Here is a 17411-nt window from a genome sequence, read left to right on the forward strand (position 1 = left end):
CAAAGCTCCGTCCCACTCCGTGCGACCCCCAGGCTCCCCGGAGAGTCGTGAAGCCGCCCCCACTGACGGGGACGGCCCTGCCGCCTGCAGCGGAGACCTCAGACCAGCAGGAACCACGGCAGCACGCCGGCCGGCCGGCCCCGACGCGGGAGACGGGCTGTGGACGGCAGCCGCCGTGGCTCCCCCCGGGCAGTGACCGCTCGCCGGCGTCTGTCCGGGCGGCGTGGGGGGCAGCCGGCCCCCCCGCTCACCTCAAACACGTCCTCGTCCAGGATGCGGGTGCCGAACACGACGATGCCGTTGGTGTCTATGATGGGGTGGTCGCTGCGGTCGAGGAACTGGGTGACCTTCTTTCTGCAGTCCAGGATCAAGGTGACGTTTTTCTTGTGGACGCTGAGCGCGACTCGGTGCCACCTGCGAGGAACAGGCGGCCGCGGTGGGTGCAGGGGGCCGTCGTGGAGCACCGGCACAGGCGACCCCGTGGCCCGTGCCTGGGGGCCCGGGGAAGGAGCCCCGATCTGATTCCCGCACCACCGCGGTGGGGCAGAGCCTCTGCTCAAGTCCCAGCCACAGCACACGCCGCCACAAGAGGCTCCCCCCCCGACCCTGTGGGAGCCCCCGACGCCCCGTCTCCCAGCCTGGGTCTGCAGCCTGAAGCCACAGGCCCCGAAGCCAGCAGTGCACTCGAGAGTAGGGCACAGGCAGGGACACATGGGGGTGTAGCCTCATATGGGCCATCTGAACCCCGACAGCAAATGGAGCAGCTGATTTTGGCGGGGGAGGATGGGACCCGGGCATCTACGCGAAACCCACGCACTGTGTCCTGCAGGTCTTCCTGGCCTGTGGCCTCAGAGGGGCGGGTCCCACCGAGGGCGCTCCCCCCGACCAGGGTTCAAGTATGGGCTGACGCCTCCCGGGAAGGCCCGCCTGTTCTCCATCACCGCTCCCCGCACCTGTGCCCACCAGGACTCCTTCCACCCCCTGCAGACCCAGCTGGGCACAGCCACACTGTCTCCTGAGTGCCCTCTGACCTCAGAGGCCGGCGTCTGGCGTGCCTCCATGCGCCGTGCCAGGGAAACGGGGGCCCAGGGAGAGGGAAGAGCGGGACCCAGCGCCCCAGACTCCAAGCCCAGGGCTCGCTCCACCTGCCTGCAGGCTCTGGGGGGCCTGCCCAGACCCCCTGGCAGGACCGGGCCGCAGAGTGGTGCCCACACTTACTTGCCGTCCGACAGGTTGATGCCCCTGAAGAGGGGGTAATCGTCTGGCCCCGGCTTCCCGGTGTGGTCCTCGTAGAGGAAGACCGGGGAGCGGCCCATCTCCAGGCCGATCTGCTGAATGCCCTGCTCATTGTAGATGGAGACCAGGAAGGCCTGGCTGCCCCTCTTGGCTTTCACAGTGGTCAGGATGGAGAAGTCCTCCGGGAACGCGGACGCTGCAAGGGAGGACGGCGGTGAGAGGCCGCCGGGGAGCCCCCCGCTGCACCCCACCACCACACTCAACCCGCCCACTGGCTGCGTGCCAAGGCTCCCGGCCCTCGGCTGCCCCTGGATCAAACGGTTCCTGCAGCCCATCTCCCTCCACACAGCCAGGCCTGACCCCTTGGAGGCTCAGGTCAAAAGCAAAGCTAACTGGTCCTGCCAGCTGTGAGCCTCCCACCTGTCTTCTCAGTCTCGACACCTTAAGACATGTGTGTGTAAGTCCTCGTGAGAACCTCCCAGAACGGGAGCTTCCCGGGGGCGGGGCTGTTTCAGGTGCATCTCTGGACCCCGTGTAGTTAGTGTGTAAAGCTGTGCCTGCCGGGCCGTGTCTTGCTCAGCGCCCTCTGAGGGCCACAGCAGGGGCAAGAGGCAGGGGGCGAATTGTACTTATTGCCATTTCCTGGTTGACACTCAAACCAGGAAAGGAGTAGAAAGAGACAAAGAGAGAACAAAGAGAGAAACAAGCAGGAGAAGAAGCCTGTTGTGGTGACCGGCAGGGCTGCCCCCTGCAACACAGGCCAGGGGCCATTCGAGCTTCATAAAAGCCAGGCCCCAGGGGGCCCTGCCCCACAGGCTCCAGACCCCGCCCCCCCGCCCCCGCCACAGCCCGCCCAGGCAACCCCTCGACGCCCCCGCCGCCATGCGCGATCTGCAATTCTGCTGAGAGCCCGGGGCCAACGGAGGACCTAGGGCACGTGGGCTCATCGGCCTGCAGTGCGGCCCAGGACCGTGCGCTTCTCAGCACCGACCAAAGGGGCAGCGCCCGCAGGGGGCGGGGCGAGCAGCGCCCAGAGCCGGGAAGGGGCGGAGCCCGCGCGGCCGCCGCTCTCACGCAGTGCAGTCAGCGAGGGCAGTGGACCTGGCTCAGCGCCCGGAGGAGGCAAGGGTCCACTATCAGCTGCTCCTTTCGGAAGGTAAGAAGGTCAGCCGGATGGCCCAGCACGCGGCCCAGCAAGGACGCTGCCCGTGGACGCCCTCTGCTGGCGGAACTGCCACGTGACCACGGGGAAGCGGGCCTCGGCTTCTGGCCGGTGGGGCAGGGCGGTGCCACGCGGGGGCGGAGGGGGCGTCCAGGGCACCAGTCCAAGGCTGTCCTCAGCCTTCCCGGGGCGGGGGAGCGAGCCTGCTGAGGCCTCGGGGTCCGCCGTAGGGCCAGGGCGGCCAGATCTTGCCAGGGCGGGGGCAGGAGTGGGGGAGGGTGGGAGGGGAGAGAGCTGCTTCCGGCAGTGAAACCCAGGGTCCCCCACGGGCCAGCTGGGAGAGCCGGGTCAGGCCCTGAGGCCGGGAGGAAGGTGGGCTGGGAAATCCGTCCGTGGGCCGTGGGCCCCAAGCCCTGGCTGAGGTGCCAATGAGGAAAGATTCAGGCACCTGTGTCAGCGAGACTTATTGTCACTCAAGAGAGGGTCCCCTCCAGTTCTGACACACTTCGCCATCACACGGGCTGGGACCACGGAGCTGCCTCTGTCCCTGCAGGTTTTATCTCTCAGAGAAACGTCACAGTGTGTGGGGGGGCTGGGCAAGGGGCCGTCACTGCTTTCTCACGCCACGTCCAGTTCCCGTGGGCTAAGGCCCTCGGGGCCTAGAGCAGTGGTGGTATACAGTTGGCGTCTGCTGTGTGCACGTGCTAGTAAACTGAACCCTACCAAGCCAGGGTGTGCTGCTGGAGGGCGGCTGACGCTGCAGCCCCGGGCCCAACGTGGAGGGGAGCCCAGGATAATGGCCAAAGGGGCCGGGGGACGTCACCACGTCCAGCCCGGCCTCGGATCCTGGACAGGAAGGGAGTCTCAGCACCCCACAATTAGCCGGGGGGGGGGGGAACAAGATAGAGAGAGGACCTCAATCCTCAACACAGGAACACAGGAGGGGTCGCTGCGCCCCCACTCTGCTGTAGCCACTGGACCACCCTGTCCCTTCTCTGCCCATCAGACACTGGCATCCCAGATGCCACCAGACACAGCCACCCTCTGGGGGATGGGCACCAAAGCCAAGAGGTGACAAGTGGCCTGTTATTCCGAGGCTCCGGGGAGCAGAGGAGCTGTGTGGCCCCATCAGGTGGGGGTGCACAGAGTCACACCGCACGGCCCTCTGAGGGCGTCCTCCCAGAGCTCCCTGACTCGGCGCCTGGGGACCCGCACACAGAAGGGCCCACAGACACTCCCACGTCCACAGGCCGGAAGCGGCCTCCGGGGCATGGGGCTGTGCCGAGGGGCCGTCACTGGCGGGCCCGCCCCCCACGTAAGCTGACAAAGGCCAGAGGGCTCTGCAGGGGTCTCACCGGGCCTCCTGTGGGGGCTCGGGGAAAGGGGGGTTTAAAAAACTCCGTGCCGCACTGGCCGGAATCCCTCCCGGACCTCCAACAACCAGCCCGTGTCCTGAGAGCCCCGGGGCCCTCCCGCCACAGGACAACGCAGGAGGAGACGGGCATGCAGACCCGAAGTCCAGTGGGTACGTCCTGCCCCTGCCCCTGACCTGGGTGACAGGGGTCCGATGAAAGGAACCGTCAGCAATGGACCCCAGGTCAGCGCCAAGGTTAAGACGCCTTGTTCTCGCCCTCCGGCCTTCCGCCGTGACAGCACCGGGCAGGCCCGGCACCTCGGGCCTCGGCCCCACCGCGCAGCCACCATGGGCCCGGGCCGTCAGTGCCCTCCGTCTCCCCAGGACAGGAATTCCAAACTGGGGACACGGGGAGGAAGCAGGCAACTACAGCCAACGCCAGGACCAAGCCCTAAAAGGTCTAGAAGCACGTCTATGGATGTATGGGGGCTGAGACCCCACTGTCCTTATGGGGAGTGACCCAGGGGCCTGGCAGTGACCTCCATCTGCAATGATGCAGAGACACCCAACCCCACGGTGACTCGGGCGCCCAAAGGTGGGCTCCCTAAGAGATCCTGAAGGGACTCGGCGCCCCTGAGCGATCCCACCAACCTGAAGCAACGTCCTTAGAAAGGGCTGATGGCGGAAGGACAGAGGGGCGCAGCCCCGACTGGGGGGAGAGGGGCCGGAGGAGGCCCCGCCCACTGGCACTGGGCGGAGGGGCGTGTCCTCCATGGCCTGTGGGGACCTGGGATGAACGGGGAGCACGACTTGTCAAAGGAGAGCCTGAGCACGCCCGGGTCACGGCCAAGGCACCAGAAAGACTGCGCGCAGCCTTCTGACCGCCATGGCGCGCTCCCGAGGTGGGCATGCCGCCCCGAGCCCCGGGCCCCTTCCGATCCTAATCAGAGAGGCGGGCTCCTTTGAGCCACGGGGAGAGGTTATCCATCACCTCTCAAGGCTGGTCCACCCTTGTCCAGACAAGCCCTGAGCGTGTAATTAAGTCTGGGTGTCACAGACTGCCCCCGCGACCGAGGGCCTGGGAGGGTGGCAGGGACAACCTGCGTGCCTGTCTCGGCCGCTAGTTCCGCTCCCGCTCGGGTCAGTAATTAGAAGCAGAGCTCCGGCGCTTGGCAATCAACTCTCGCGCAAAGCCCGCCCTCTCGCTGGGGAGGCGCCGTGTGTGGCTCCCGTGTCTGGCGTCACCGCCCCCGGTCAGGTTCCGTCTGGAAGCGTGTCCTTTCCCATGACCCCGAGGGCTCCCTTCACCTCACCCCGGGAACCTGCACCCCCTGATGCATCCGGGGTGCTGGCAGCCTGTCTGTGCTGGACATACACGTGCTGGGGGGAGGGGCAGGGACAGCGAGCCCCCCCCCCAGCGCCCACCTTGGCTGGTGGGCCGTGTCAGCAGCCGGGGCTGGGCTTTCCCTGACATGAGATCAAGCGGGGTTCACGGGAGGGGCGTCCCGGTAGAGCGAGCGTGTTCTTGGCGCTGGACGCAGGCCCCGGCAGGAGGCGGGAGGAGACGCACCCACCCTCCCAATGCCCCCCGCCCCCCCACCGGCACACACCGCCTTGCACCTCTTACCAGGGTACAGCTGCTTGGTGGGCGCGCTGAGCTGGGCGTCTTTCGTGACCCTGTAAGCAACATCCGGGCCCTTGGAAGATCGCCGCGTTGCGCAAAATCCTGTTGTCTTGGTTATTCCGTCGGGCAGGTTTTGAAAGTCTAGAACCTTCAGGAGGTCTGCTGGCTGAGCTGCAAGGACAAAGGGGAGGTGGGGGTTAGCCACAGGCTCCTGCAGGAGCGCAGGTGGGCGGGGGTAGGTGCCCCCCGCTGGGAGCCGCCCCAGAAGCCGGTGCCGGGTGCAGGCAGGGGTCCCACTTGGGAGAAACGCGCGTGTCCGAGTGGGCAGCCCAGGTCGCGCCGCAGGTCTGCACGCCGGAAGCAGGCCTTGAGTGCTCCGCCCGAGGGCCACCCCGAGCCGACACTGCATCACCTCCGTAGCGCTCAGGGGGCAAGTGCCGCACACGCGATCCCGCCCAGCACCCGGGCTCCAGACACCTCTTCCCGCAGCCTCAGGAAATCTCCCCACAAGCGCGGTTGGAAGGCCGCGTAGATCCGGCTCCGGAGGGCGGAGGGCGGAGGGCGGCGGCGTGCAGAGGCCAGCTCGGGCCTGGGAGTGACTGACAGCTCACAAAATCTGTCCTGCGCCTCCCAGCGGCTGCGAGGGGAGCGGCAGGCCAGGCCGGGTGGGGGCCGGTGGGGGAGGGGGCGGCGCAGTGTACCCCCCACCGTGATCGGGGAAACCGCAGCTTCCCCACGGCGGCGGCAACATTGGCTCCAACCTTGTTCATCTCACGGCACACAAGACTAATCACTAAAATTCTGCGGCCCACCGAAAGACGTTTTGGGTTTGTTTGTTTGTTTTTTGTCTCATGAAAAAAGGTGTAACTTTGATTACCAAACCTCCTACCCCTTTTCCTCCAAAGTGACTTTTCAAAAACTCGGGTGCCCGTACTTGTACATAAGGATTTCTGGAACCAAGAATCAGCCAATCAGACGCAACCTTATTACGCGACGGGGCCAGAAGATGCAACTACTCTGTGACCTGTGTATTCATGGGTGGAGGCAGGGCACCCCGCCGGACGGCCACCGTTGTCCGGGCTGTCGTCACTCTTTACCTGCCAGTGTAAGCAAAAGGCGGCCAGCGCCCCCGACTAGATGGTCGCGTGCTCGCGTGTTTCAAAAGCCCTCGCGGCGCACGGGTGGAACATCGCAGGTTACAGCAGTATCCTGTTCCCGCCGCCCCGGGAGACCGCGCCGGCCTGCAGAACCGAGGGCGGGGGAGGAGAGGGTGCCTGCGCCCCGCCCCCAAATTTCCCGACCCTCCCCCAGGGCTCCTCCGTGCAGGGCAGGGGAGACGCTGGCGTCCCAGGAAGACCTGCACAGACTGCACAGCTCAACTGCCTGCCGGCCCAGCCCTAAACAAAGCCGGTTTCACGAGGAACGTTCAGCTGATGTCACCACAAACAAGAGGCCCCTCGGGGTCCCCGCGGAGCAAACGCACCCACGCTTGGACTCAGAGTGACAGAGCACGCATGCAGCTGCGGAGCTACCCTGGATATTTGGGGAACCCAGCGGCAGGCACTCACATGGGTGTGGTGAGTCTAGCCACGCCCCCTCCACTGGGGCGCCTGAGCTTTACCCAGCCAATCAGAGCCCAGCACCGCCCAGTCCCAGGTGGTTTGTGCCGGGCGGGCAGAAAACCAGGCCAGGCCAAGGCAGCTCCATCCTACCACTCGCGCTCTGGGAAGGAGGGGGTGTCTGAGCCCTGCTGTGGCCACTCATGGACCCCGAGCCCGCGGCTGCAGGCGGCGGCTGTCTCCGGGCCGGGAGCGGACCTGTCTCAGAACGCAGACAGACTCCCACCACGTCATCTGCGCTCCTGGATCAAGCTGTACCTGAAGAAGCAGCGATCACCTGCCCAAGCCAATAATGCGTCCACCAAGCTGCATTCGAGTCTGACCCCTGCCGCCAGAAGGTCAGCGCGCACCGCTCCCAATCTTGCCCCTTGGGTCCCTGCCCCCCGCTTAACTATTAACTATCCAGCCGACCAGCCGACCAGCTCACCGGCCTTGCTATGTCCCTGGGACTCACTCAGAGCAAAGCCCCACTTTTCTAACGAGGGTGGGAGGTTCAGGTGAGAAAGGACCCCCGACGCGGCTCCCCCTTCGTCGGTTCCCGAGGGATCCTGCAGCCGGCTGCTGTCCCTGGAACGTGGGAGCACGGTCGGAGCGGGTGGGGGCGCAGGCAGCCGTGTGGCCTCCCCGCCTGTCCAGACAAGGCAGACAGGGGCCCTGGGCCCGAGAGGGCCGGCCTGGGTGGCACTGTGGGCGGTGCCAGAGGGTGGTACGGAGGGGCGGGCACCCTGCAGCCCCTCCACCCCCCCCCCAGCCATGACAAGCTGGGAGGGAGGGGAACTCGCAGGCTGGGGAGGGCGGGCACGGAGACCGGGTGGAGGGACAGGGACGCCGCTCTTGTCTGTCGCAAAGCACAGCGCGGTCCGCAGTGTCCCCAGGCCCCCGAGTCCTGAGTCCCCTGCCTCCAGAGACGTCATCCCCTGCCACTTTAATCAAGAGACCACAAACCTGGGGACAAGGATTTCCCATGTCGGGGGGACGCTGCCGGGTGGGGCGGAGGCAGGGGCAGCACTGACAGTCTAGGCTGGCCCCCAGGGACGCATGGCTTTGGCGTCCCTGCTCCGGCCGCCCCTCCGGTCTCCCTGGGGTTGGGGGGCGGGCTCCTGCCCAGAGCCCAGCCCCGTGGAAGTGCGGCCAGCCAGCCCCGGGCACATCTGCAGCACCTCCAGAGGGGGCAGCACCTCCAGAGGGCGCAGCACCTCCAGAGGGCGCAGCCCCGGCCACCCCTCCCGCAGCCCCCGCCGAAGCTGGTCCCCTCCACAGGAGAGGCAGAGGCCGGCGCAGACGCATGGCACGGCCCCAGGCCTGGACTCGGCCGTGGGAAGAGGCAGCCGTGCCAGCCGCTGGCTCACCTGCCGCGGGGACACCGTGCCGAGCGCTGGCTCATCTCTGACACTCGGTGCCAAGACTGGCGGTGGCCAGGGGAGGGACGGACGATCCCGCCCGTGATGCTCTTCCCAGGCGCACAGGCCCGGGGCCCAGTTTTCTCGATTGCCGGCGGCAAAGCTGTTCCGCAGGCGCTCACCGGGCCTGTTCACAGCCCGCTGTTGCAACGAGTTGAAAAGGCCAGTGGACCTTTCCAGGCCCCGTGCCACCCCGCCTGCCGCCAGGGCCTCCCTGGGCTGCAGCCGAAAGCGTGTGTTGACATCGTAGAGAGGGCGCGGCAGGTGCCCGAGAGAGAGCCGGCAGGGCGGGTCCTCCATGCGCCGTCCCGCCCTGGGTGGGGAGCCGCCCGCCCACCCCGCACCGTGGCCCCTTCGAGGGTGGTCTCTCAAGAAACCAGGAGCCCTGGCTGCTCCCTCAGGATGGCAGCCCCGCTGGGAAACGGCCCCGGCTTTGTTTGGGACAGGTGTGCGGAGGCCGGCATCACCCCCACAACGATGGCGGGGCACGTCCTGCCCGAGGCCAGTGAGAGGGGCTCCACGCGGGCCCCCAGCGTGGCCCCGGTGCCCGGAGCGTGGCCAGCAGCACCTTCTCCACGCTCTCTCCTGCTCGAGGGCTGAGCAAGGGCCTCAGGGGTCGCCTCCCTCGGGGCTCCCCGTGCGCCCCGGTTGCTCGGCGAAAACAGAGAAGGAACCGACAGTCTCTGCCTGAGACTCGGGGTGCACCCAGGGTGCCCTGCAGCGAGCTCGATGCTGCTGCGGAGCTGCCGTGGGCGGGGTCACCCGTGGGCCGGGGGGAAGGCCCCCTTTCAGACCGCCCAGGCCTTCCCGCTCTTCAGGGCCTGGGAGCTGAGACTACGTGTCCCAGCCCCCTTTGCGGTCAGGGTCTGGGGGCCAGAGAGTCCGCCCCAGGCGGAGTCCCGGGGAGCTGGTGTGGGAGAGGGGGTGCCCGCTGCAGGGTCTGGGCTGCGTGCCAGGGCGGGGACCCCCAGCACGGGTCCCAGAGGCATCTGCCGGGAGACGTCTGACGCCTGGGTGCCCGGGACCCCGCCTCTCCAGCTCTCCCCGGGTCTGGGCCCGCGCCAGGCTCCCAGCATGCCCTCGCCTCCCCGAACCAGCCCGCTCCCGCCCCAGTGGGCTCTGAGCCTGCCGGTGAGGGGAGCCGCCCTCCAGGGGAAAGGCCAGCTCCGCGCCGCCCGAGTCGCAGGATCTGCGCCCCGCCCCCCCCCCCCCCACCGCTCCCAGGGTCGGGGGTCTGCCTGGGGCCTGCAGGGGGCTGGTCTTCTTCCGGGACAGGCCGGGGAAGGCCCCTCGCCCCGCTCCCAGAGGCGCACAGGGCGAGGAGCCAGACTCAGTCTTAGCGCCCTGGGCATCCCGGACCAACTCGGGGCCGGGACAGAGCGGATGCTTTAAGGCAGGCGGGGGAAGGGCCCTGGGATCTCGCAGTTGAGGTCCTGCAGCCACGGGCCCAGAAGGCAGCACGAAGACCCGGGAAAAAGGCGCAGGGATGACCGCAGTGACACCTCGGAGGAGCTCAGAGCGAGAAGCGCAGGACGGACATTGGCGGGACGGTCCGTCCCCGACCACCGGAGGACGCCAGCGGCCCCGGCTCCTCCAGAGCTGACCCCGGGGGAACCCAGCGCCGGGCCACCCCAGGGCATGCCACCCCCTCACCACACAGCTGCGGGACACGAAACGTGGACACGGCCACGCAGAGTGAACACGGCATGGCCACCAGTGCACGTCTGTGGCCCAGCGTGCAGAGGCAGGGCTGCAGGACCAAGACCACGGCCTTTGGGAGCAGGACGGGCCCGCAGCCAGCCAGCCAGCCCCGGGCACAGCGGGTCTCTGGGGAACAGGCTTGCTGCGGGGGGCTGGCCTGGGCGTCGGTTGGCACCCAGGGCAGCGGATGGAGGGGTGGCTGGGTCAGCAGGAATGCAGAGCAGTTCCGAGGTCGGCTGGCCTCTGCCCGCCCCTCCTCAGTGCTCGGAACAAGGACAGAGGACAGTGGCCGGGGCCCCTCAAGCCCAGCAGCCCCTCCCTTTGCACGTGGAACCCCCACCCCCCCAGGCAGACCACTCCTCTGCATGCAGGCAGAGCCGCAGCGGCCAGCCCGCGGTCAGGAGGGGACAAAGGAGTAAAGCAGGACACAGGGGACGAAGGCCTGGGGTCGCCCCCACACAGGGGACGAAGGCCTGGGGTCGCCCCCTGGAGCTGCAAGTGAGTGTGGCCGAAACGAGACCTGAACGCCCCAACCGGCCCTCCAGCCGATGCTGCCAGCGCACCGCCGGCCCCAGGGCGCAGGGACCCTGGGGGACGGGGGACCCTGGGCGCGTGCTGACCTCAGCGCCTCACGCCCCCAGCCCTGGATCTCAGCTTCTGAGCCACCCAGTCCGGCCTCCCTTCCAATCAGCACAGTGACGGGGCCCCTAAACCCCAGCGGGGCCCCGCTGCCCCACTGGGCTGTAAACCACGGCAGGCAGGGGCCCGGTGGTCACCTCCGAGTGCAGCCCACGCAGCACAGCTGCTTCCCTGCTGCCCTCGTTAGTTCCCGTCTTACGTCCCCTGGAGGCGGAGAGAAAGCCACAGCTCCTGCAGGATGGGGGGGCTGGGGCCCTCCCACCCCGCCACCTCCACACCGGCCTCCACGTGGCCCTGTGGGAGGTCAACTCAGCAGGTTCGGAATGGATGGGTGGATGGTGCCTGCATGGCGGGTGGATGGATGGTGGGTGGGTGGATGGTGGATGGATGGGGGATGGTGGACAGACGGACAGATAGCCGGGCTGGACGGTGGAGGAGGGTGAGTGAAGGAAGGAAGGAGCACCACCATCCTGAAGTTTCAGCTGATAGACTAATTTCTCAAGGACTTCGACCCCAACCTCCCACCCGACCCTCTCCCTGGCCTGGACGGCCCCCTGGCCCCTCCGGACTGAGGGTGCAGTCTGTGTGGTGTGTGTGTCTCCCTCCATGGCCACCACCAGCCACCCCTGGCTCCGGGCCTTTGGGGGTGCACCCGGGGTGACAGGGTGCACTCAGTGGTTAGACCTCCTCAGTGTCCCTGGTCCCCAGCAGGGGGGTGAGGTGGTTCAGGATGGACCAGGGGAGCCGGGTGACAGAGGGGATTGCTGCCCAGCAGCCCCCGCCAGCAGGACCTGGGGACAGGTGCCGCCGGGCCCTGCCCCAACTCCCAGATCCGAGCCCTGGGAAATGTCCTCGGTCATCCCCTCCCCCCCGCCCTGGTGCTCGCCCAGCCGGCAGCTCTCCTTTGCTGCCCACAAAGCCAGGAGCTCTGGGAGGCTTGACAGACGGGTCACTGGTGGGACACCTCACGGAGACATCCCAGCGGACTCGGGGGAGGGGACCCCACCCCAGTTGTACACACAGCACCGCCAGGGCCGGGCCGGGTGGGAGGCGCCTCTCTCCGTCAGCCTGAAACTTGCTCCCCCAGGCGGTGTCCTCCCATCTGCTCCTGTCATTCAGGTGGCCCTGGGGGCCCGACACCTGGCACCTCCACATCGCCCCCACGCTGTGGCCAGGTGCTGGCTGGGTGCCCTCGCCGGGCCCAGACACATGTACGTGCCACGGCCCAGCCTGAGGCCCCCGCAGGCCAGCTCGGTGGCCCCTCCCGATGAGAAGTGAGCCCTGAACTCACACGCCGGTCCCGGAAAGTCAGTCCCACTCACCCACAGGGACTCGCACAAGGGACAGTGACGCAGACAGAGCGGCTGGGCAGGGGGCCGCAGTGGGGGGAGGGGGAAGACAGGGTGCCGGAGGCTGACGGCAGCCCCCCACCCCGCCGGGGAGCGCGGGGCCAGGAGGGAAGGTTCCAGGCTCAGGCGATGCACCCACCCGGGGGGGCAGCACCAGGAGGTCCCCGTCAGGGGGCAGCCCAGCCACACAGAGAGGCCTGGCTCCTGCCGCCCCGAGGGCTGTGGGTGCCGCACACCAGACCCGGGCCCCCCGAGCTATGAACCGGGAGGCAACGTCACACTGAGGGAGAAGGGGGTCCCCCCAACCAGCCCCCGAAGTCAGGGGTGTACCCAGCTCCTCGCTCTACCACGGAGCACCGCCGGGGGCCGTGAGAGCCGGCTGTGCACCTATGTGGAGACCAGTGACTGTGTGTGTCTCTCCCCCCGTCACTCCTGGAAGTGCCACGGACACAGCTGCACGCAGCCACCCTGCAGGCACGGAGGTGGCGCGGGCACAGGGGCGGGCGGGCTGGGCGCACGGGCGTGGTCAGCAGGTGCTGGCCCAGGGGCGGAGCCCACGAGCGTGAAGGGGAACCCGGTGCCAGCTGCCTGGGGTGATTTTCCTCCTGGTTCTGGCGGAAGGGGTGGGGATGGCGCAGGAGCTGGATTCTCGGTGCTGGTGCTGGGGGCGGCTGTGTGTGCGGCAGGCTCCGCCCACTTCCCCGAGGGGCCCAGAGGGTGGGCCGGCTGGGGTCTCACTGGCAGAGGCCAGTTCCACAGCGACCCCTGCTTCCCTCGGACTCCCCAGCGGCTTCTTGAAACGGAGCGGGGGCAGTGGGAGCTCCGTCCATTCGCTCAGCAGTGTCCCTCGAGGCCCGCTGCCCCCAAGCACGGGGCCAGGCCGCTTCCGGACTCACCCCCTGTCGTCCAGGGTGCGGGCAAGCCTGGCGGCCGTGACCCGAGCACCCACAACCCCGCAGAGCGGCACCAACTCCTGGCCCAGAACTCAATGGACCGACACACACTTCGTGGAAGCAGGAACTGGGATGCCCCCAAACCACCGGGCCTCGGTTTCCCGGCCTTGGCGGGGTCTGACGTCAGGGAGGCCTCGGACGGCAGATGGAACTAGGAGTGCGAACAGCTCTGGCTTCCCCGGTCCCTCTCTGCCTGTCCCCAAGGTGGTGATGACAAGCAGAAGTGGCTGCCACTAGAGACCCTTCACCTCCGGAGCTCCAGGCCAGCAAGGGCCTCCCCCCTGCAGAAACAGTGCCGGGCTTCTACTTCCCGTGTCTCCCCAGCACCCACCCCGCCTGCCGATGCCCCACCCTCCCTGCACTGCACTGGCTGGAGGGGGTACTGGGGAGCAGAGAGCTGAGCCCAGAGCAGACCCTGGACACAGCGACAGAAGGGCCCACCCACCAGCCCCTGGACAAAGCCAACCGGACGCAAGCGCGTTCCAGGAGAGGACGCCTTTGGGGACCATCCCCCAGCGCCCTGTTAGCACGTGGGCACGTGGACCCGAATCCCTCCTGGCCCCCCTCAGGCCTGAACCCCGCGGGACCCCCCCGGCAGGGAACGGAACACAGGCACCCGCCGCTCGGCCGGGAGCTGGGTAACTGCCCCGCAGACGCGGGACAGGAGGGGGCGGCTGAGACGGCCTGACGCGGGGAGATGGCGCGACGCGCCCGCACGTGAAACGGGTCGGGTCTCAGGAGCATTCCTAGAGCGCATCGCCTCACGCCGAGGTAACGAGCCGTGTCTGCGTGGCCCGAGGCCTCACCAGGTCCCGCACGCCCACGGCACCCGGCGGTGCCAGCCAGCGGGGCGGGGTCGCGGCGGGGAGGGGTCTCGGCGGGGGAGGAGCCGAGAGCGGGCGGCTGGCGGAGGGCCCGCCCCCTCGCCGCTGTCCGTGTGCCTCTGTTCTGGAAAACCTTCCAGGTGGGCGTCCGCAGAAAACACACACCGTGTTGCTCGCCGAAAGCGCCGAAACAACGGTCTCAGTGTGGTCATTCCCAAACGGCCACGAACCCCGCAGCTGCCCGTCAGGAGGCGGGGTCCAGGCCCCTCCCCTCCATCAAGGTGGCCCTGGACCTGCACGACCCAGGGAACGTGACGGGAGGGATCCGTGCCAGCTTACAGATAGAGGCCTTAAGAAACCGGTAGGTCCCATGTCCTGTGTCACTTGGGCCCAGACAGCACGCTGGGAGGAAGCCCCCCCCCTCGGAGGGCCCGTGGGAAGAGAGACCGGCTGAGCTCCAGCAGACAGCCGGACCAACTAGCCAGCCCCGGGGAAAGGCCGTCTGGGCACGGGCCCTCCGCCACCCGAAAGCCACTCCCCCTGACGCCAGGGGAGCGTGAGAGACCCTGTTTGGAAACAGCTGCCGGCCCCGGTGCGGGGGCACCGCTGGTTGGAGCGTCATCCGGATGCACCAAGGTTGTGGGTTCGATCCCCGGTCAGGGCACATGCAAGAATCACCCAGTGAACGCGCCCATACGTAAAACAGCAAACCTGTTGTTAAACCTGAGCCCAGTGGTCCACCAGGCGCCCCTCCTGACAGGTGTCTTCTTTCCTGGGGTCAGCGGAGCCACCTTAGCCTTTATACACAATGTGAAGGAAGGATCCAGGTTCACCTTTCATTGACCAAGACGATCCTTTCGTTGCTGAGCCAGCACCAGTCAGAACCTAATGAACGTGTCTGCGTTGTTCTGTTCACCGGCGAGACCCCGGGGCCGCGGTCTGCACGTCTCCCTCCGCGCCGGCACCCTGCTGCCCAGCCAGTGCGGCTGTGGGGCGCGCCCTAAAGCCGCAGAGCCCGAGACCGCCCGTGTCCCTTCCAAAACCGCTTCAGCTGCTTCAGGCCCTTTCCACTTTCGTGTAAATGTCGGAGTCGTCTTGTCCACATTTAATTCTTTGAAAGCCTGCTGAGACTTTCACTGGGGCTGCATTGAAGCCACAGATCAATTCTGAACAAAATGATGGCTTAGCAGTCCTGTCTTCCTGTCCGTCAGAACGGTCTATCTCTCTGCCGTTTTAGATCTTCTTTAGTATCTCTAACCGATATTTTATGATTTTCGGTGTGTAGGTATTTTGTCAAATATATCTCTAAGTCACTTATATTTTGAGGCGATTTTAATGTAAACAGCTGTTTACATTTCTATCTCCAGCCCTGGCTGGTGTGTCTCAGTGGATTGAGCACCGGCCTGCAAACTAAAGGGTCGCGGGTTCGATTCCCAGTCAGGGTACATGCCTGGGCTGGAGGCCATGACCCCCAGTAGGGGGCACATGAGAAGCAACTACACATGGATGTTTCCCTCCCTCTCTTTCTCCGTCCCCTCTTCTCCCTCTAGAAGTATAAATAAATACTCTTCAGACAACGCTTTCTATTTCCAGCTGACCGGTGCTGCCATCTGGAAATACGACGGACCCCTGTGTGTTGGCTTTGACGCCTGTGGCCGTGCTACACTTTCTTCTTCGTGGCGGAAGCTTTCCTGCAAGTCGTCCCAAATAGCTAACCCAGACGATCACGTGGTCCGCAGAGAAAGACAGCCCCACTTCTTCTTTCCATCCTACGGCCTTCACTTCCTTTTCTCGCCATGTCGCGCTGGCCAGCAGCCCGCCAGGTGGAACTGGCGCCCGGTGAGGGCAGCCGTCTGCCTCGTCGCTGGTCCTGGGGCGGAGCTGCGGGCGGGCAGACCCGACACTGGTGTCCTCCGCCAGCCTCAGGGAGTTCCCTTCGACCCCGCCTTTACCGGGACGCGCTTGTTACATGTCAAGCTTCGAGCGATCACAAAGGAGCGTGTCATCCCAACTGTGTGAATGCAGGCGTTCGACAGATGCTGGGAAACGAGTGAATCGCAATGCCCCGCGAGGGGTGGGTGGGGCTGGACTCACAGACGTCCCCCGCGGCGGCGTCATGGGTCACACGAGAAAAGGATTTGTGATTCACCTTTATGCTCCTCTTTGTACTTTTCCTGTCGCCTTGAACATCTCTACGATGGGTGCATCGCTTTGACAGCCAATTAACGGAATGATAAATGCCGATTAAAATCAGCAGGAGATAGCGTTATATAATAAAGCAAGTGTCCTCTCCCTGTCTACCGAAAACCTCGAGATAGTCACAGATATTTTGGTCCTTGTCTTGGAAGTGGGCAATCTTTTCTTTTTAAGATCTTATTTATTTATTTATTTTTAGACAGAGGGGGAGGGAGGAAGAAAGAGAGGGAGAGAAACATCAGTGTGTGGTTGCCTCTCATGCGCCCCCTACTGGGGACCTGGCCCACAACCCAGGCATGTGCCCTGACTGGGAATTGAACCCGAAACGCTTTGGTTCACAGGCCTGTGCTCAGTCCACTGAGCCACAGCAGCCAGGGCAGGAAGTGGGCACTCTCAAGGAAACACACCGCACTGCACGCCGCAGGCCCGTCCAGGTTTCCTGGAGTCTGACAGGTTAAGCGGGCCACCCCGGGCCACGCACCCTCACAGGGCCCCTCGGCCAGGCCCATGCGCCCTCACCCTTGCCCTTTCGGGCTGAGATGTGGACGCCAGGCAGGCGTGTCTGCTGACTCAGCACTGGCCGTGGCTGGTGTTTGCCTTGAAATCCTTGCTGGAAAAGACAGCTTTCGGGACAGAAGGGAACTGGCCCCTGGAGACGGCTCCAGACCTATTACACGTCCCAGGGCAAACAGCACGATGGATGAAGTTTACAGGAATGTTTCCTGTTACGAATTAAAGTCTGTCTGTGCGCCACCCTCCCCGAACCCGCCCAAATGCGGGGCTCCTCCTCTGCCCCAGGGCGCCCTGCCTTCAGAGCCCGGGCCCAAGTGACCCTGGGGGACGGCACTGGTGCCGGGGATGCGGCCTGGAAGTTTCTTTACTCCTTTTTGTGGTTCAAGTACAAGAACATCGCACGGGCCGCCCGCCCCTGGGAGGAGCGGGTGACATCACTCCCCCCCGGACCAGGAGGCCGAGCAGACCACTGGAGCCCTGCCAGTGGCCGGACACCCTGAGCTGGGACTCCAAAGCAGCCACGTGGACAGGAGCTGAGCGGTGGCGCAACAAACCCCCCCGGGGGGCTCCACAGGCTGGGGGGGGGCGGAACGCAGCACCGCCTTCCACGGCGCCACCCACCCGTCCACACCCCCGTCCGGCTGCACCCCCTGGGCCCACACTCAGTAGGTTGACGGAGTCCACTCCCAGATGTCCAGTACACTTCCAACCAGGAGCCGCCCGGGGTGGTGGGTGTGTGTGCACGGGCAGGTGTGAGGTTCGGAGCAAGAGCTGCTCCCGTCGCCCGCGGCTCCGGAGTTCCCAGCCACAGACCTGGGCCTGAACTCGCGGCCCAGCGAAG

General features: G+C 66.3%; 1 protein-coding gene across 2 annotated transcripts in view; it reads right to left on the minus strand.

Annotated features, from left to right (window-relative positions):
- Positions 1 to 17411, minus strand: part of COL5A1 (collagen type V alpha 1 chain) — a 105647-nt gene that overhangs the window by 75309 nt on the left and 12927 nt on the right. For both annotated transcript variants that reach the window (XM_045846024.1, XM_045846023.1), the window contains exons 2-4: positions 5380 to 5547; positions 1219 to 1432; positions 252 to 414 (exon numbers count right to left, since the gene is read on the minus strand). In XM_045846024.1, the coding sequence (XP_045701980.1) occupies positions 252 to 414; positions 1219 to 1432; positions 5380 to 5547 (545 nt within the window). The remainder of the gene's footprint in view (positions 1 to 251; positions 415 to 1218; positions 1433 to 5379; positions 5548 to 17411) is intronic.

The sequence above is a fragment of the Phyllostomus hastatus genome, unplaced genomic scaffold, assembly GCF_019186645.2.
Source record: "Phyllostomus hastatus isolate PE091 unplaced genomic scaffold, TTU_PhHast_1.1 phas_contig_495, whole genome shotgun sequence".
NCBI lineage: Eukaryota > Metazoa > Chordata > Mammalia > Chiroptera > Phyllostomidae > Phyllostomus > Phyllostomus hastatus.